We start from the raw sequence: 21,574 nt of genomic DNA, 5'->3' as shown, positions 1-21,574 counted from the left end.
CGACTATGTTCCTGGTTTTCATTAGCTTCAGTTGCACTGATTCTTAAGGCCGATAAAAACTTGACTATACTTCCAACTATAGTCATGTTTCAATTTTAAATACTGACTATTAACTTTTTGCAAAATTTTGAATGAAAGCCAGTTAGATAAGAATTTTAAATTAATTTATCCATTTCAGTTTGGTTTTATACCAAGTGGATCAGTTATGATACCATTTCAGCTATTGCAAGCAATTTTGCTGTTTAAAAATGCTAGAAACACTTTTACCACACATATAACTTTTTTCCCCCTTGATGCTCATAATGATTTAGTTAAGAGAGAATATTTATTTTATAATGTTGATTACATTAGGCTTCTGGAAATATTATAAATCTAGCAAAAAACATTTTCAAACAAAATACTACCTTATAATTGATTGACAGATAAGATAAGACAGCAGCATTCTGGGATTAGACAAGCTATCCTTTTTCTCCCACTTTTTTTTTCTTTTAGTTACTGCAATTTGGCATGGTAGCAGTCCTTTTAATATTAGGCAGATATCTTTGAAAATTTTGACTTACACTGATGACTTAATTTTAAATCTTAAAGATGTTTTTATCTTTATGCTTTGTGAAACAGAAAGTAATATTATTTAAGAAACTGACATATTTCTTAATTAATGAAATGAATACATAGGTTATGTTTATAAACAAACATTCATGTGTTCATAGAGCATTTGAAAAATGACTTCATTGAATTCCTGGGCTATAATATATAAATTTTGCAGTCTTACCTAATTGTCATTTTCCTTGGTCTATATTATTTGTAAACTCTTGTTTCCCAAGTAATATTAAATGAAATGTTCAAGGTTGCCAAGAAGTTAAGATAGCTTTCTTAGTAGATTTACAATATGATCACATTAAGATAAAATAGCTATAATTGTATGCCATTGTTTGAAGTGATTATTTAACATAGGATTGGTAAATGGTCTGCTCTCTTTTCCTTGTTTCTAGATACAAGTATTAAATAGATTTATAAATCTGGTAGGATAAAACCAAACTTAATTTGTAGATCTGTGCAAAACACAAAGATGGATAGCCTGAATGAGATTTTAGTTAAATGGAATGCTGAATTTGTTATATAGGTTGGAACAGTCAGATTTATTGTTTATCTGGAAACAATATCAATTGAGGTTAAAATCATACAGAAATAGATTATTCAAAAATATATACATTTTTGAGAGCATATATGATGCCACATAGATTAAGTTGGTCAAAAATGATAAGATTTGTTCGAATGGCTGTCACATGTCTGGTATGTGGAAACATGTATGGTGGCACTGCCTGCATATTTCAGTATAGTGGCAAAAATGCTCCAAATGTTAGAGCCTCTTTTGTTTATTTTTATAACTGATGATTTTTGGATTCTATAGTATTTTAGGCTGAATTTCTTATAAAAAAGCAATGATATTAACATGTTGTATTTTGCAGGATTGGCTATTAAAATAATTATTTTAGATTGTTGGAACCAAGTGTTAACCCCAAAGGTGGGCTTTCCATTACAGAAATGGTTATTGTATATTAATTTGCTCCTTCAGCATGAAAAATATGAACTTAGTTGATATCAATTTGAGTGACTTTGAGCTGAATGGGTAGGTGGGGTTAAGATGCTTTTTAGATCCTGTACATTGATTGTTGTGTATATGTTGTGCATAGGTAGAAAATTTAAAAAATAGTTAAACTAATTACATACAAAAATAGAATATGTGCCTTGTGGAAATCTATTCTGGTTAATAAATCCAATGCTCAAAAAGAAGAAAAAACACAGTTGGGAGCTGGCTGTGATAGCGATACTTAGCTTTGCGTTTATGCACACGGGTTTCACGTGTATTTTATATCCTCTCACTCTTTCCAGGTGTGTATTCTTTCTTCATTCTTTTCCTTTAGTCTGTAACTCCTGCTCACCCATCCTTTTTTTTCTGTCTGCCTTGTCATTGTTTTTTTTTTTTCATTTCTTGTCTATATATCTTCATAGGTTCATAGGTAAGTACTAGGCTATTGGCCCTAGGGCCCATACAAGCCTAGCCAAAAAATATACCCTGGTTTTTGCCACCCAAGAAAATTATTTTCCTATGCCCCTGTCGAGCAGAGCCACAGAAGTGATCCCCATGGTGAATTTCCCATTTCCCATCCAATCATCAAGATTTTTCTTGAAGAGTGCTAATGAGGAGCTCTGTTTGACATAGATAGGTAGTCTGTTCCGGAGTATGGGAAGTCTCTGGGACAGGAATCTATCCCTCCAGCATGTTCTGTTTATTGTGGCGACAAGGTTAAGGTCCCTAGAGCGTGTAGCTCGGAGGGATTGGGATTTCTTTAAGTGGAGCATGTCCAACAGCTCTGGGTTTGACATAGCTTTGTATGTTATGCAGAGATCGCCCCTGAGTAGACGATATGCGATGGAGTAAAGCTGTAGTTTTTTGAGACGGTCTGCATAGGGCATCTGTTTGAGGCCAGTAATCCTCTTTGTGAGGTATTTCTGTGGTCTTTCCAGTTGTTGTAGATGTCTTGTGAGGTACATACCAAAAGGGGCGTTGTACTCTATAATGGGCCTAATGAGTGATGAGTAGAGGGGAACAATGACCTCTTTTTTTCTGGATGACAATCCTTTTGTGATGAGATGAGCCACGTAGAAGGATTTCCTGACCACTGTGGCAATGTGATTATCAAAGGAGAGACTACTGTCCACCTGTGTCCCAAGGTCTCTTATCACATTTTTGGCATTAAGTAAACTACCAGCTATGTGGTAGTTCATGGGTACAGAGTTTTTACCAAAGGGGATGACAATACACTTTTTGGCATTGAGCTTCAGGCCATGGCTTTGACACCAGGTATCTGTCTCAGTGAGGCCCTTTTGTAGTTTGTCCACATCGTTAGGAGTTTCGATTATGGCTCCTAGTTTGCAGTCATCTGCAAACTTTGTTAGCCAAAACCTTCTGTGTTGACCTGCACTTCAGAGAAGTAGATACCAAACAGGAGAGGACCCAGGACTGAACCCTGTGGTACTCCACTTGTCACTGGTCTGATGTCGGATTTGGAATCCGCTACTTTCACAATGTGGGTTCTGTCCAGTATATATCTTCCGTAAGCTGTACACTCTGTAAGTGCAGTCATTGTTATCAACCTTTCAATTAAATAATGTCAAATAGTACCTCTCGTATTGTGGAACAGATGGGCAAAAAGTGAAACATTAACAGCTTAGTAACAACTTCAACTAGGAACATCTCAGGATGATTTAAATGTATTACTTCATACTAAGAAAATTCTTTTGAATCATTAATATGACTCAGTATTATGTGCCATGGATATTAGTTTAAAAAGGTTCTTTGTAATAAATGTGTGGACAGACTCTTTCAGTGCATAACACTGAGAAACATGGATTTTTGAAGACTCAAGATGAGGTACACTTGAGAGGTATGACTACAGCACTCAGCCTATCTTCTTGTATTCCTCTCTTAATTATGTTGGTGGCTTTGCATCACTTCTAGATATCTACTTATTTAAATTAATCCCATATGTGTAACTCATTATATCTGAATTAATTCATTGTCATAATTAATTTTAGTTACTATACTGAATTGCAATTAAGTGCAATATATTGTTCACTAAGATGTTTGAATTCATGAATCTGTATATCACTTTCTGTTTCTTATGTCAACTTTGTTAGATTATAAAATCTCTTTTTGGCACTTTTTTCACTGTCCAAAAGCTGAAAATGGACTCTATACAGTTAGAATTTCCTGGCAACTACACAAACAACTAAAATATAAATCGGTATGCCTCCAGGAGATTTGATCAATAAGAATGTCATGTCTGTGGAGTTTTCAGACTCTGCTCAGACCCCTGTAGTGAAACCATGTAGTACTACTTTCCTGAACTTATTTAGAGTTGTCACTATTTCAAATGCTGAAAGTGGGACATGTTCAATGGAAACATGAGATTCTGCAGGACAAACCATACTCACAATCTGGGAAAAGGACTGGACTTTTTTTTTTGCCAAAATAAAACCTTACTCTTTTAGTACTTGAGTTGTTTATGCTGTTTTGTATTATACTTGGGTGCTTCAGTTACAAAATAATTGTTTTGCGGAACTGTTAAAGCAAATCTAATAAACATTTTTTATCTAAAATCTCAAGACATTTGCTATTTGTTGTTTTTTTTTTTTTTTTTTTTGCAGGACACAACTGCCCAAATAAAGACTGTCTTGTGTAAACAGGGGCAGTTGATAACCCAAGAACTTATTTTGTTTGTTATGTTTGGTATGTTGAAGTATTTCCACAAGTCTTTTCTGGTTTAGTCACACTTCATCTCTAAGCCATAAAAGAGATCAGTGCATCATTTTTTTTTTAGCTCAAATGTTCATTCATAATCTTATGCCCTTCTGCTTTTTTGTCTCCAAATATACTTATTTAACACCTACACAATTTAACATGATACTATAATTTCTACCACATCTGGTGAAAGGTGACTGCAAAATTTTCTGTACTCTGCTTTTTATCACTTTCTTGGAGCTAATGATGTTTCCATTACAGCATCATCAATATTTAATTCCATGTTTCCTAATTAATGTGATATTGTATTTTGGCTTAAACCTTGCTTCTCTATATCTGATCATCTGCAGAATAGGATTATGTGTTTTGGAGTTATTTATCTCAGTACTAAAATACTTTTAAAATCAGGTACATGGTGAACTTGCCCCCAATTCTTTTTTTTTTTAGTCAGCCAATTCATCCTATATTTCCTAGTGTGAACCTACTCCCCCTAAAGACCGTTTAAAGTAAACATCTTGTCTCCTGTAGTCTGTTCTCAAACTTGCCCCAAGGATGCTGTTAAGTTCATATTGCACTTTTGCAGGTGCCAAAAAACTAAAAATCAGATTCCTTTCTGTATGGTTATAGTGAGTGTTAGTGCTATATGGTGAGGTTTTGAAAAGTTCCACTGTAAATACATTCTTAATAGTGTCTAATTATAGTCCATTGTTACTACTACTACTAGTGCTACTACTACCACTACCATTACTATCTGATTGTACTAAATCTGGAAAAAAAAACACAAAGGAAAGAAGATTTTCTTCATTGTTACCAAGTCACAATAAAGGGATGACAACATGCATATATGTTTTGCATCAATTTGTCACTCATTATATGCTATTCTATATGCAAACTTTAGGTAATTATTTGTCCAGATTTTATTTTTTGTCCTGATGTACATACTTTTCAAGAGCCTTTGCATATATTTTTGATTTCTGCAGGGTGGGATATATAATTCATATTACAATTTAAGACTTATATTAGCCATCCTAATTACAATGGCAAGCCAGGTACTCACTAAAAGCAAGAAGTTCGATGAAGCACAGGTAAACAACGGGAGTACCTATGACTCTCTTAAAGCAGCATCAAATTGGTGATGCGCATGAGTTCATAAATAAAATTTCCACTGTCCCTACCTACTATCTAGTGAAACCACAGCCAAGGGAATGGGTTTGGCAGAATCAGCGGGGAAAAAGGACCCTGTTGACCTTGACTCTAGCCATGCCTCTCAGCTGTCCATATTGTTTAGGAATGTCCCGATTTATGCCTCATATGTTTGGTCCATTCCTCATACAATTTGTGGTTCCTTGGCTAGTCAGCAAGGACTGAATTCACTAAATAGTGACAGACGTTTGAGTTTCAGACTTCATACTCTTCAAAAAAACACATGCTAATGCAAAATATGTTATTCTATCAACTTTATAAAGTTATAAGAACAAGATATAAAAGTTGTCCCTAATTTTGTGACTTTGTTCCCAACTATTGTTGGCTTTGCCCAGAATTCTTGTACTAAACAGCTGAGAGGTATGACTCTAGCTCATAGGATGATTTTAGCTCATAAGATATTAATCATCCTTATTACAGGGGTTTGTGCCAAAAAAGGTTATGGTGGTAGTGGGGATAAGTAGAACAATCTACATCAAAACAGGTTAAAGACATGTTGATGCAACCAAGTACCTCTACTGGCAAACCAAAAAAGCCACTGAGCGGCATAGCTCTCAATCTTTCATCTCTAAAATGTGAAACACATACAACGTGGAACAAATGGGCAAACTGGGCAAAATATGGAACACTTACAAACAACTTCATCTAGGAAGCTCACAACATGGATAAACTGAATTACTTTATAGTTAAATTGATGAATCAATACCATTCATTATTAGTTTTTAAAAAATTAACAGACCCTTTCAACATGAAACAGTGTGGAACACCTTTTTAAAACTCAAAATAAGGAACGTCCCTCACAAAAAAGTGCACTTGACAAGTATGCTCCACAGCCATTTATATATTTTATCGAGGTTCTCTGGGATCTTGGGAGTCAGGTATATTTGGGAAATGCAGAGATACAGTTCCCTGTGTGGAAATTATGGTAGGAGGTACATACAAATATCGTTTCCTTATAAATTTCCGGATGAACTTCATTTCTTTTTTTTTGCCAGTGTCCTACAACTTAAGTTAAATCAAACAGCACTGCCATCTGGAACTCGGTTTAATTTATTCCGGATTCTTTCTCTACGTTACCCCTTGCACTGACTCAGCTCTCCATCAGTTGCTGCTACTGATTTAGAGATGGCAATCACAGGTGCACTTCACAATCATTTCATACAAAAAAGACTGCAGACCAATCTAATCCAACCTTAAAGCGTCCCACCCCGTCTGTCATCAAAAAAAGAACTCTTTTTTTTTTTTTTCCGTTTCACAATATCCCATACTCAAGTATTTGTGTTTCCAGACAGTAAATACCAACAATACAATTAATCATTCTTGACTATAACTATGATTCTTTCTTGCTCTATAGCACACTTAAACTACTAACAGTCTTGAAAATCATGTCTTAAACGTGATCCTTTGTCCTCTATTCTACAAGCCCTAACCAGTACATCCTGACAGAGTGCTGCCGCGAATTAAATACCACACGTTAAATATTTTAAAGAAAAAAAATCGAAACTGATGTAGTGCATGCTGATATGTTTTTTTTTATTTTGCTACGTGAAAAAAATAATCAAATATTTTGCTTCGTAAATTTTGAAAATTTAAACACCGGCCACTATTTACTGCTAAGAACCGTACTGTTTGCACACTCTTAAGTCACAGACGGCGAAGAGCAGCTATACATGTACAACTGAGCCGGTTTATATATATATATATATATATATATATATATATATATATATATATAATTTATAAAATATAGAAACACTGCCTTGCAACAAAGAAAGCTGTAAAGCAGCTCAACCAAGTCTGCACAGTTTACAACAACCAGTCCTTAGCCATTTAACTGCAGAACAAGAAAATTACATGACTGGCACCTGTATTACCCAATCACTGCTGTAATTTACTAGGCTTTAGGCAGGCAGTGTTGCGAGGCGGTGATTTGCTAAAGTTGGCAGAGGCGAACTCCAATGTTATCCCGCAGCACTGCTGTTACGGGAGCGTAGTGGCCAATGGGTGGAAGAATGCTGAGCGTGACATCGCACTAAAGGGGCTGGGTGCGGTGGCCTGTCAGGCTGGGTTGAAGTGTCAGGTGTCCATGGCTGCGGTCAGCCTGTCGGTAAGGAGGCAGAGGGTAGCAGCAGCTGGAACAGATTGGCTGCTTGCCCTCGCGAAATTATCTGCCTTTGTCTGCAGAGAACTATGAGTCCAGGCCAGCCCGAAACTGGTCAGAATGGGGAGGGGGTCTGCAGGAGACTGTAACACCCCCTCCCGACTGTCTGTATTGCACCTGCTTAGCTTGGTACCTCCTGAGTACAGGAACAAAAGGATTCCTCAAGACTAGCCTTATGGATCAGTTCCATGGATTCATTCAAATCCCTTTTCCAGAAGGAGTCTCCAGTCTCTAGTAATGTAGAGGGACAAGAGGGAGGTGCTGCTGGTCATGGGGAAGGAGGTACTAGCAGCTCTGGAGGTACTGATGGTGAAGGTGATGGTAGAGGTGTTGCTGGAGATACCAGTGAAGGTGGTGCCACAGGCATCACCTGGGATTCTGGTAGTGGCAGTTGTCAGCTGGGAGCCAGCCCTCAGAATGGAGGAAGGGACTTGCAGCCTCCATACTGGACAGCAGTGTTTGACTATGAGGCAAGTGCAGAGGATGAGCTCACTCTCCGTCAAGGGGACTTGGTGGAGGTTCTCTCTAAGGACTCGCTTGTATCTGGTGATGAAGGTTGGTGGACAGGCAAGATTGATGAGCGGGTGGGCATCTTCCCATGCAACTATGTAAGCAGTGCCCAGAACTCCAGAACACTACGGGGCAAGAGGACTGAGGACTGTGCATGCTACCCTTCGCCACCACTACAGTGTAAGAGTGCATTTTAATAATAATAATAGTAATAATAATAACAATAATTCTTACCACTATTATTTAGAAACTGTACAACTAGATTTAGAGTATCTTTTGTTTATGAAGTTTCTTTTTTAAATTAGAATGTTTTGCATTTGGAATGGACATTGTAAGGAATAAACTGTAACAAAATAACAAAGCCACCTTTTTCAGCCTGCAGTAGCAGTTTGCACTGTGACTCTCATTAATGTTAGTTTATAAAATTCATTATGGTGATGTAGGTTTTCTACACAGTGATTTATTTTTCTGACAGATTCTTCTAACATGTACTTGAGTAATTACTTTAATGTTTTATGATTGTGTGTATATTTATATTTATGTACACATAACATCATCATTAGCTGTCTCTTCTCCAGTATTTTCATATTTTGCAATTTTCTCAAGATGTAATCTAAAGCACTGATAACAATGTAGTTAGTATATTATTGGATTTTAAAAGAGGCAAAATGTTGAGTATTGAATGAAATTGACTAAGTAACCTATTGCAGTCCTGTACAGATACAGGAAGACTCTAGATAGGTGGGGGAGGGGTCTTAGGAAAACAGAGAAGAGTCTAGGCGTCACATTGGTTCTTCAGGAGATTATACGTGACCCTTAATGAAGGGTCATAAGAAAATTAGCCATCATTGAGAAGCTAAGCCACTGCAGAGCATAGTCTTTGAAAAAACTGTTTCTGTTTTACTGACTGCATAGAAATACTTTATCACAGCAAATTGTTTGTAGCTTTGGCAGATGCAGGGAATTTGCTTTCTTTCAGTGAGGGGCGGGGATGTGTGTTCGGTGCAGTGAAAAGCCAGCCATCTGGCTGTTTTTTCAGACATACATCTAAACACTTCAAGCTACTTGGAGGTGTGTGTGTGCGAGTTTGTATGTGTGCTGGGACTGATTAGGAGAGTATTCTGGCAGTAGAGGGCACTGAGGGTCACATACCGAACCTGTGTTCTCAAATTCACCCAGAATTCACTCCGAAGTATTGTTCTACATTTGACTGTTATAGTTGAAGCAGAAATCATATTTCTGTTTTTTAATTTTGTCAGAGAAATGCTCCACTGAGCAAATCTTATTATGCAAGGTGATTTTTTTTTTTAGGATATCCAGGTCGAGGTAGCTGACATACTGAAGAAAATGCATAATTTTAATACTAATACTTGAATGTAAAATAGACTTGTAACACTAGTATGATTGATATTAACCAGTGTGTTAAGAATTACTAAGTTTTGTAGGACATTTTATGGAAGTGTGAGTTTTTTGGCATTTAACCAGGAGGTAGCCCTCCAACACTTATTATTTCAAAGTGTTTCCCCTAATGTATTTATTTACATTTTTGAGTCTTTTATGTGCCATGCCGACTGTAAAGTTTCTAACATTATAAATGTGTATTCATAGCATCTCCAGGGGTCATGGGAATGTTTAGATACATTGTATCACATCATATCCTTCAGTTGACCACAGGGCTGCTTTTGCTTCTGTACCAAGTAATATGTTGTATATCATCTGCTGATGTGTTTCTTTTTGTATTCTTCAGTTCTGATTTTTTTTTTTCATCTTGACTATATTGTTTTCCTGTGTTGATTCACTCATCAATTGCTGTGAACAGGATATTAAATATAGTTTATTAGCTTACTGACTGTTTTTTCCACGTCTACATAAATTTTTTTTTGGATACTGTACTATCTTTTGGCATCTCAAAAATATGCTGGTTAATTGGCTGTGGCCCATGTCATGGCTGAAAAGGGTCCATGGAGCAGTCTACGTAGCCAGTTAAATGATAATGGTCAGGAACGATGTCTAGAACCTTGAGCCTTTGCTACCAAGTCATGATGCTGCTCTTTTTCAGCAGTCATTCCCTGGGTTTACTGTCTATTCTGGAGGAACTGTCACTAAGACAGGCACCAGCCATTACTACTGCATGGAACTGACATCATGGGTTTAGATGTTTCAAGTGTCCTGTATTTTTCTTGAGGTGGACAGTGGTCCATTTAGAAGTTTTTCCTTTTGTGCTCTATGCCTAGGGTAATGAGGTGGTATTTGTGCAGATGCATTATACTTTGAGAACTTTATTTTTTGCATCTTTAATCTGATGTTTCAAGCAGCATTGTTGTGAAAAAGAAGAAAGCCCTGAGCAACTATGAATAATTGTATTTATTTTTGCTGACAGAGTAGGTGGACTACTCTGTGGACATTTTCAGCCATGACCTGCGCCCAAAATCCTGCCTAGCCTGAACTGCTCTCTGTCACATGCCAACATTATTAGCTTATGTCTTGCGTTCCAGTTACAGTGTAAATGTGGTTGTGCCAGTAAGTCGGCTGCCTGCTTTAATACACTTTCTAGGCATTTTTGCTCATGTAGTGGCACTTTACTTTTTAAAGTACACTGTGTAGCCAATTAATTGGGATTATTGTTTTGTTCTGTTATATAGGCTGTGCAGAATGCTGTTGTTCTTTTCAGCATTTTTATGTTTTAAAGCAAGCGACCTCAGATATTTTTCAATAACCGTATCAAAAACTTTTACTGCTCTTAAGAGAGTAATAATATTGTGCTCCTGTCTTTTAGCAGTATTGCCATTTCAAGCATTTTAGCAGGTTCCCATGGGATGGTTTGCAGATGGTGAATTTCATGTTTCATCATTCCCTGTGTGCTTAGTTTTTATAAGCTCTGAAAAAGATGTGTATTTAAGAATTGAAAGCCTGTGTTGATATGCAGAAAGGATTAAAAAAAGTTTGTTAAAGCTTGAACTGATGAGTCTTCTTTTGGATGTTTCCAGCGTTCCAGACTCACCACTTCTTTGCCTTCAACCCTAGACGGCTTCTGATCCTTACATGTTTGCTCATCTCTCTGTCTAGCGGGCAGAATTAGTGCTTTTATCCAAAACATTGCAGCAAAGGTCTTATGTAGGTTAGTTTCATGGAAACTTGGTATCTTTCATGACCTATTGCATGCTCACTTTGATGAATTGAGTAGGTGAGTAGGTGTGTTAATCAGGGCTCCTTTAGTCCCTTACAAATAATTTGGAAAGCACTGAAGGAGAGGTGAGGTATAGGACATAAACGAACTAGCATAGTATCATAGTTTTAGAAGAGCAGTTATTCATGTGTCTTGGTGCTGCATGGTAGTAGCCGTTATGTCTTAAGTATTAATGTGAATTCAACACAAGGTTGGGAGGTGCAATATGTTTTTGCATCTGCCTGTTTTGTTTCAGTATGTAACTAGCACTATAACTGTTAGAGAGGGTAAGTGAAATGTTAAGGTGCTTTTTGGGTGGATTTAATGGTTTAGAGGATGGGTTACAGTCTATGCTGGTTAAGTGTGCCTTTTGTACTTGTGTAGTGTTTTTGTCTTTGTTGCATGTCTAAAATAGAGTGAAGTTTACCAAAGGGCCAACAGAAAAGCAGCTTTCACAAATCCATAATTTCTTGCATGAGTGGTGTACCCGATCATCTTTTGCATTCTCAGGTTTATTCCCTCTAATACTTTGGTATTGTTTTGTGGTATGATTTTTTTTTTTCTTTACTGATTGTCCCTCAATTTATTGCATACTTTAAGCATCCACTATACGAAGCTGTGCTACTATATTACTTTATCCTCTGCTTCTGCCAGTTTGAGTGTGATGAGGCAAGGAGACAGCCGTGCCAATTTACTCCTCTCACTTTCCAAAATGTAAAACAAGTTAATTTATACCACATCTAGAATGAAGGATGTTATATTAGCATTTATGAGAAAGGCCTCTGTGCCAAGTCTGCACGTCACCTCCTTTACTTTTACAGTACTCATAGATACATTGATACCTATATGCATGCAATTTTTAACCTGCATTTCCATAGTAATTGCATATTCAAACACTAATCGTGTGATCAGCTGAGTTGTTTAGTTACAGCAATGAGCATGGTATAGCTGCCAGTTTACCTTGCAGTGCCAGTGTACTCTTGGAAGGCTGACTGGCAGTGAACCAATAGCTGTACTTTCTCACTGATGAGATGTGGGTTTCCTGTGACTTTAGCCTAATCCCATAAAGTGGTAATAGGACTGAACATCAGGAAGTAGAGTGTCTCCTCACCAGTATAGTAGTTGCCAAGTAAACTGAAGGAAAATCGTGATCACTAAAGGAAACGTTTGTATTAAGAGCACATTTGTATGCTCACTTGAAGTATCTTCACTGCAAAGTGTAGTTTACATGGTCACTTAAAATATGATTCAGAGACAAATAAAGCCACATTGAGGAAGACCTCATTACTGGCTAATTTCATGTCCTAGGATCATAGGAAGTTACTAGGTTAATAGCCCTAGGGCCCTTACAAGTTATACCCTTATTTCCACGATTAGCATCTAATGCCCATGTTCAAGAGGGACACGGGTTGAACCCCTGGGGTGAAATTACGGTTACCCATCCAATTGTCCAGAGTGCTTTTGAAGAGGGACAATGAGGTGCTCTGTTTGACAAGAAGTGGGAGTCTGTTCCAAAGGTGTGGTAACCTCTGGGAGACAAGTCTATCCCTCCAGTAGGTTCTATTAATGTCACATACCAAGTTAAGGTCTTTAGAGCGAGTAACCCATGTACCATTTGATTTGCGGATATGCAGCATTTCCAATAAGGCAGGGTCAGAAATTGCCTTCTATGCCAGGCAGAGATCACCTCTCAGTAGTCTGTATGAAACAGAATAAAGTGGTAGTGATTTCAGATGATGCACATAGGACAGATGCTGAAGACCTTGAATTTTCCTTGTGGAGGTACCTTTGTGCTTTCTCCAGTTGCTGCAGTTGCTTGGAAAGGTGCACACCAGAAGGAGCGTTGTACTCTGATTAGCCTGATGAGGGAAGAGTACAGGGAGGTTATGACTTCTTTTTTTTTTCTGGAAGCAGTGCCATTACTTATGAGATGAACAGTATAGAATGCCCTTCTTACCACTGTGGAGACATATGATCAAAGGTAAGATTGCTGTCAACCTGTGTGGCCAGGTCTGTCACCACTGAGTGCGTATGTAGGGTGCTGCTATTGATGTGGTGGTAAGCAGGAACATTGCTGTTACCAAAAGGGGTAATGCATTTATTTGCATTGAGTTTAAGGCCATGACTTTGGCACCAATCATTTGTTTGTGTAAGACCCTCTTATATGATGTTGACATCATTTGGAGATTCAATGACAGATCCTAGCTTGCAGTCATCAGCAAACTTTGTCAGCCACAGACATTTAGTTTTTGCTTCTACTTTGGATAAATAGATTCCAAATTGACGTCCCAGCACTGATCCCTGTGGAATGCCACTGGTTACGGGTCTGCTGTTGGAGGTGGATTCCCCTATTTTGACTATATGTGTTCTGTCAGTGAGCCAGTTAGTGACCCATCTAATGATATAAGAGTTGATACCTAGCTGGCTGAGTTTGTCAATGATGCCTGAGTAGGGGATAGTGTCAAATGCCTTGGCTAAGTCTAGGTATGCCAGATTTCCCCTTGTCTAGGGCCTTGGTAACTGTCTCAAAGAAGTCCACCAGGTTAAACAAGCATGATCTCTCTCTGACAAATCCAAACTGACCAGGGTCAAGTGTTTGGAGATTATCTATATCTTTGTTTATAACATCCATGATGAATTGCGCCATGTCCTTGCAGATTAGACCTATTAGCCTGACTAGCGTTTAGTTCCTGAGGTCAGTGTAAGCACCACCTTTGTGCAAGGGAATAATGGTGGCGGTTTTCCATTCAGCTGTAGCAAAGCCAGTGCTTAGACTGTGATTGAAAAGAGTTCCCAGTGGTGTTGCTAATTCTTGTTTTTCTTATGTAGGATGCAGCCTGGGATGTTATCGGGTCCCACAGAGGGTGTGTTTTTGGCCTTGGAGAGGGTGTTTACAACCTGCTGTTTAGAGCTCCATGGTAGGGGACATGTGGTAGGGATGTCATGGGGTATGTGTGGCAGGGAAGGTGAAGTGAAGTTTTCACAGAACCTGCCAGCCAACAGGTTAGCTATGTTCACAGAATCAGTATATGTGGTATCATTAACTACCATTTTGGCATAAATCTGGGCCTTTCCTTTTAGGTTACAGATGTAACTAAAGAACGCCTTATGGTTGTCCTTGGTTGAGGAAGCCAATTTGGATTCATAGTTTCCTTTGGAGGACTTCACACAAAGTCTTATTTGCTTGCTTAAGCTGAAGAGGGACTGTTTTCAGTTTAGAGCTCATTCCCTCTTACTCTTGGACAGCAATTTCTTCCTCTTATTATAAAGCCTGTTAATGACAGTTGTCCACCAGGCAGGTTTGCTGTTCCTTGAGGAGCTTGTTTTGGTCCTGTCCGGTATGGCCAAGTCAGTGCAGTTGTACAGATGTCTCTTAATCTCGTTGAATTACCAGTAGTGGTAAGCAGCACTTTGTGGTAATTACCACTGATGGCCCATGCATCGCTTTGGTACAGTGACTTCCCCCCAGTCACACACACACACACACACACACACACACACACACATATGCACCCACCTGATCCCCTAACTAACTAACCCACCCACTGCAGACACCCAGGCATACACACAGTCCAGCATCATTCATACTTCTGCAGACATGCACAAACATACATAAACACTTGTGCACCCCCCACCATCATGAAATCTCCACTGAAATCCTCCACACTTACTTGCAGCACAGTCTGTCTCACTGAATATATTGGGGAAATGCAGCATTTTAGACTGGTGACTGTTTTAGTTTACTCGGCTGATTGATTCTTAACATCTTTTCAAACAGGCATTTGTTGAGGAAAGCAGACGATTACTCAGCATAAACCTCTGCCCTGGAATACCTCATTAGCATTTAGCAGGGCTGTGGAGATGGCTCACCACAATGATTCTATTAGCCATGTGTAAAATCACTGCAATGGGTCTATGTCTGCATGTGGTTGGCCACTCATGGTAGAGTTTACAGCTTATGCTACGTCTTTCTGAATCCCAGTTTTGTTGTACATGTTCAAGGGACAACTTGTTTGTCTGTTTTTACTTAACAGAATGATGCACATGTTATAATTACGTATCTTCTTAATGCGATAGCTAGTAAATCCACTAGACAAGAGTACTTCTTTTAGGGGTTATTCTAGAATGGTGCCCTTGAAGTATTATTGCTACCAGATAGTCTGATGCGCCTTCATAAAGTCCTTTTTGGCCAAGTTCACTTTGTACAAATGTTACAGTTACTGCAATTCCAATGAATCTGATGTAGTCATTGTAGCATTTGCAGAAGTCAAATGATTTTAGGATTATAATTAGTACTAGAGTTAATTAGGGTTACAATTTTGACACCATTTACTTTTGCATTGACAAATGTGGAGGGCTTTGCCCTCACAAGAATTAGTATTTGAAATTTGTTTCTTGCTTGGGTTTTGTGCAGGTTCACTGAATGTGTGGTTTAGCAAACTTGTTCTTCTGTAGGGGGATTTCATCTGTGGACTCAGTGAAGTTCTTTTCAGTAGTGATGTGTATTTACTTAAACCAATCAATTAACTGGCTTGCTGCTAGGCATGCATTTTGCAAGAGGAAACTTGAGGGAATAAAACTCAAAACATGAGGAAACTTGTTAGCAGCTCATGTGTTTTGCTCTATATAAATGTTAAAAATACCAAATATCTTATTCCTCTCTGTGTAGCAATATTCTTTTAATTTTGTTAGTGTTTTCTTAGCCTTGGGTGGATTTTTTTTCTTTCCCATCGGAGTCCTTTCACATAAGTGTTATAACTTGTTTTTTTGAAACAGATGGTTTATAAATGAATTTGTTTTACATTTTGCAGAGTGGGGGGAGTAATTTGGCATGGCTGTCTCCTTGCCTCATCATAGTACTATTTCTGATTTCATCTGAATGCTGCGTGTCTAGTTTTGCATCCTTACTGCACTGTGCTGTCTTTAGAGGTATTCTGGTGCTGCATCATAGTAAGGTGACAATTCTAGGGTAATACCTGTAGCATATTGCAGTTTCAGCCGTAACACCCATTTCCTACTATCTCATTTCTATATTTACTTGTCATTAACCTAGTAAATGAGTTAGTTCATGAATCTTCATCAGCTATTCCCTATGTCACAAGGGCAAGGATAGAGGGTACTTAAAGAAAATGCAGTCAGACATTGGGAGGACATGAAGCTCCAAATGCAGTGACTAGAAGTTAGGACTGAACTCCACACCTTGGCACTGTGAGGCAGAGATGTTACCACTAAACAACCATGTTGTATCTGTCCTTTTCATATGCAGGCATATTTCCCGTTGTCTTGAGTCAGTTTTAGCTAGTTCAGTGCTATAAGAAGACTGTTATAGCACTGGTAACATGTAGCACCACATTAGGACTACATGTAAGAACTGCTTTGTTCACCTCATCTCCTTATTGCCCTACTTAGTTGGTAACATATAGCACCACCATAGGACTACATGTAAGAACTGCTTTGTTCACCTTATCTCCTTATTGCCCTACTTAGGTACTGGATTGGCTGCATTCTGTTTTCCCTTTCTGTGCACAGACCCACAGCACACTTAATGAATGTTTAGCTTTTAAAAGTTTTGGTGCCACTTGCCTGTTCAGAATGCACATTTGTGTGATGTCATGTCTTGTCTGTTGCTCAGTCCAGCGTAAATGCCAGTAAAGTTGAATTCAGTCTGTGTCCATCTCCTGCTGTACCATATGTTTAATGGTACAAGAAATAAATGAAAGTGTTTTTGTCTTTCCTTTTGAAATTGACATCACTGCAGTTGTCTGGGCACCTCTGTATTCAGCACACAATTCATCTGAGAAATGAAAATGCTGGATCCAGAAATTTTGTACATTTCTGACTGAGTGGAAATATGAGAAGTCTGAAAAAATGTACAGTACGGTATATTTCTACATTTCATGATGAAGTCGTCCTGAAAGTTTGAACAAGATTGAGCTTTGAGAGGCGAAAGAGAATAGTGTTGTGATCAAGAATTACTGTGAGCTGAGAATATTCATTTTTATTTGTCAAGAAAGTACAAGATCCCAATGAGTCTATAGATGCTTGCATAACTGAATAAAAACATGAACTAAGGGCTGTGAATTTTAATGAAATGCACAATTCAGTAGTATGTGACCATTTTGCGTGGTGTTAGAATTGATAAAACATGTATATTATTGAGAATCCGATGTAATGTTAAATAATGCAGTTGATGCCGTGTGATTAGAACAAGTGAAATAAACTTTGTCACAGTCAAAAGAGCTTGGAGGAATTTGGGTTGTGTAAAATTGAATGCAGGACAAAAACATAATGTGTATGTAGAAGCTGTGGAAAAAGAAATAACAATGCTAAAGTGTTTAAAATGAAAGGAATTGTTTTTCAGTTGAAAAGGATTGTCTGCATTTCAGCAAAGTCATGAAAATGAATTCTTTGGTGGTATGATTTGTGTTGAGAATGTGCACAGTATCTGATTTAAAGAGACGGAAAAGTCATAATTGGAAAATGAGTTGGAATTTTGGGGAAAAAGTCTAAATTAAGTAAATGGAATGTTCCACTGGTACAGAGTATAATGTGTTGTTTTCTCAAACACTTGAAGCATTGACTTTGAAGGAAAGGAACTTGAGTCAGTGTTGTTATTTACTTGTATTGTTCGCCATGAAAAATAGATGGATCAGAGGGTGGTTATACTTAAATCTATTCCTGATAGCTGATATAGCAAATGCACATCTAACATTTATTTATGCATATTACGTTTTTGTCCTGCATTCATTTCCCACTTCTCAAACAATTGGCTTTGTTCATGCTACTCCCCAGGTTAATTTGCACCAATACCATGTTCAAGGATTCTACTAAAGGTCCCCTAATTCCTTTCACTGTAAAGCTTAATACTCACTGGTTATTTCTGTAACAAAATATTGAGAGTACTTGTAATTTAGAAAGACAAAAAAAAAATTTTCTTGAGTTTATATTTTATATTCTATATAAACCCTACTACTAGAATGCTGTATGCTGACTTTACTAAATGAATTGTTAATCTATACATAAGTTATGTTTCTATGGAACCTATATCTCTGTATGATATTCTTGTGTAATTTCTTTATGACATGCTATTGGAGCTTTTCTCCCCAGGCCTCCGCTGAAAATGGATATGTGTCCAGTCGGACTTTCCCGGTTAACAAATGTAAAATAAATAAAATATAATTTATTTCTTTAAATTTGCTAACCTTGGCTCATTTCACTTGTCATGGATAAAATGAATTCACAGTGTGAATGCAGATTGACACTGTAGCTGAGATGTTCAGCCTGATGTTTTGCTTAATGAGTACACAGACTGACTGACAGATAACGCAAAGAAAATTCAAGTTGCTCTGTGGAGTTGTATCAAGGAGGAGGTGAACTGCATGTAATGCACTGGTGTGGTTAAGAAACAGATGGTACCTACAGACTAGGCTAACAGCATGATACTGTTATAAAGCCAGATGATAAAATTTGTATGTGTATTGATCCACAAGATCTTAATGAAGATAGCAGTTGTGAAACTGAAGAACAGATGTTTGCCATATAGGAGCAAAGAATGTTTCTTTGCGTGATGTAGACCAGGGATTTTTACAAAGGTTTGGTGAGGAAGGTTCCAAGCTGCTTACCTTTAACTCCCCCATGGGAGTATAAAGACATATTTTTTTTCATTTGGTATTTTGTGAACATGTGCAGTGTTTGAGAACTATTTTTCAGCTAGTTTGTGGATTTGACGGAGAGTTAATGTACTTGGTGATGTTAGTTTCTATTCATACTGAAAAAAGATCATGCTATGAGATGGGTTGGAATGATCAAGACAGAATAACCTTCAAATGAATAGTACATGTAAAAGTGAAGTCACAGAATTGAGTTACATGGGCCATGTTTTAACAGCTAATGGTTTGATACCTGAGATTGTGAAGATAAGTGCAGTAAATGCATATGCTTTCTCTTGACAAGAAACAAGGTGTCTTAAAATTTCTTGGAACGATGCATAGCTATTAAAGTTCTTTTTGCAGTGTCATTGGTTCAGCAGGTAGTACAATTTCTGATTATGCTATGGAAAATCAGTAGACTGTTGGTTCCATTCCCACATGTTGTCATAGGGACCCTCTTGTAGTTAAAAACATCAGTGAACACTGTCTTAAACTGGGATTGCCCAATTACCAGCCCACTTATCCTGAATTTTTTTATAAAGGTTCAGGCTGCCAGATTCGCGGATAGCTTGAGGTAGCTTTTATTACATGCTTTAGCAATACACTGTGTTAAGAAAGAACTCACTTTGGTTTGGATTAAATTAATACTGAAGTTGTTGACTTGACTTGTGAATATAAGGTGGTTAATCAGACAGCAGTTTGATAACTGGTAGAAATAATTACACATAACCATGTGTTTTTCAAAAATATGAGAAGATGTTGCTTTTCTGAGAGTGTTACCTTGGATTTATTTTTCTTTGTTTAATAGGGTACATGTTGTACTGTTTATTCATACTAACTGTAGTTAGATGCTTAGAAGCCAGCACATTCACAAGGAAACTATATAATTTCATCATGCATGTTTTTATAGTCTAATTGCATACTTTAAATATTTAATAGATAGGACTGTGTTTGGGTCTCTGATTGTAACCACATTATTATCTGTTCGCGACATGGATACCAAGAAATTTGCTAGAGAGATAAATTTATTGGCATCTATGTCAAGAAAACGACAGAGGAATGTCACTGCAGAAAAACTTGGACCAGACTTGTACCAAAAAGATTTTAATGAGCGCTTTTGTTTTTTTGTAAAAACTTCTTCAGATAAATATCTAAAAAATCTACAGCCTTTTATATACAAATCAATTACAAATTATCATATGGCTGTCAAACTCCCACCCAGATAACCACATTTAAGTAACAGAATAGTTTTTCTACATGTCAAATAAATAACATTGTAACTAAAGTGCCTCTAAGAACTCATCTTATTACAAAGGTCTTCCAGCAATTTTTAAAACGTTTTACAAACCTAAATATTTATTTATCTTAAAAGTGCTTTTAATTTAAGAAGACAGGCTAGTGATACTTGTTCATTTAATCCTGGCCAGCTATTCACATGCAGTCACAGCTGTCAGTATAATTCACGTCTTTCTAAATTCAGAGCTCATGGTCCCCCCCTTTCAAAAAGACAAAATATACGTGCATATATATGAAATCAAAAAAAGAAAAGGAATCCAATGCTGTATTTAAACATGTTCATGAGAACCTGGGGCATGAATTTAAGTTTACTGTGGTAGAAAAAGTATTGGTAATTAAGGGGGGGGGGGGCATGGCCTTTGAATTTAAAAAGACGTGAATTATATTGGCAGCTATGACAGCATGCGAATAGCTGACCAGGATTATTTGAACAAGTATCAGTAGCCTATCTTCTTAAATTAAAAGCACTTTTAAGATAATTTAGGTTTGTAAAAAGTTTTAAAAATTGGTGGAATACCTTTGTAATAAGATGAGTTCTTACAGGCACTTTAGTTACAATGTTATTTATTTGACATGTAAAAGAACTATTCTGTTACTTTCAATGTGGTTATCTGAGTGGTGGATTTGGCGGTCATATGATCATAAATTTGAAATTGATTGGTATGTAAAAGGCTGTAGATGTCTAGGATATTTATCTGATGAAGTTTTACGAAAAAATGAAAGCGCTTATTAAAATCTTTTTGGTACGAGTCTGGTCCGAATTTTCCTGCTGTGACATTCCTCTGTGGTTTTAAGTTTCTTTCATCCCTATCTTTGTATCTGTGTGAAGAATACATAGTCAAAGGTTATGATTGGAGACCCGATTATAATTTGTTATAGTGCATAGAGCTTTATCTCCTCCATGTACTACTGGTTACATATCAAAGGAAAAAAAGCACAAACCTTGGGATTCAGTAAAGCCTACACTAAGTGTACACTGTTCTGAGTGAACAGACAACGCAAGCATAATTTTACTTTTCCTACTGATTTTCTTGCAGATTTAAATACTGATGGGAATTCATAAAGGTTACCACAAAGTGTAGACTACGTGTACACTTAATTTAATCTTTATGAGTGACTAGAAAGTGCAAAAAAAATGTGGTAGGGATATTCTTGAATCCAGATTGTGTACACTTGGTGTAGGTGTTACTGAATCCTGGGGAAAGTGTTTTACCTTGTGTAAAAGCTGGTAATGCCATTAGTGAGCACTTGTATCTTTCTAAGCCCAGTGAATATCTGGTCTC

The 21,574-nt window shown here is 37.4% G+C and overlaps 1 protein-coding gene across 1 annotated transcript in view; it reads left to right on the top strand.

The window, feature by feature from the left end:
- The first annotated feature begins 7,538 nt into the window (after window positions 1-7,538).
- Window positions 7,539-21,574, top strand: part of MAP3K9 (mitogen-activated protein kinase kinase kinase 9) — a 1,255,777-nt gene continuing 1,241,741 nt past the window's right edge. The window contains exon 1 of the mRNA XM_044073971.1: window positions 7,539-8,360. Within this exon, the coding sequence (XP_043929906.1) occupies window positions 7,859-8,360 (502 nt within the window). The 5' untranslated portion in view covers window positions 7,539-7,858. The remainder of the gene's footprint in view (window positions 8,361-21,574) is intronic.

The sequence above is a fragment of the Protopterus annectens genome, chromosome 6.part0 (assembly GCF_019279795.1).
Source record: "Protopterus annectens isolate FY-2018-M chromosome 6.part0, PAN1.0, whole genome shotgun sequence".
NCBI classification, from domain to species: domain Eukaryota; kingdom Metazoa; phylum Chordata; order Ceratodontiformes; family Protopteridae; genus Protopterus; species Protopterus annectens.
Note: the sequence above shows the minus strand (reverse complement) of the source record. Positions and strands in the feature narration are given on the sequence as shown.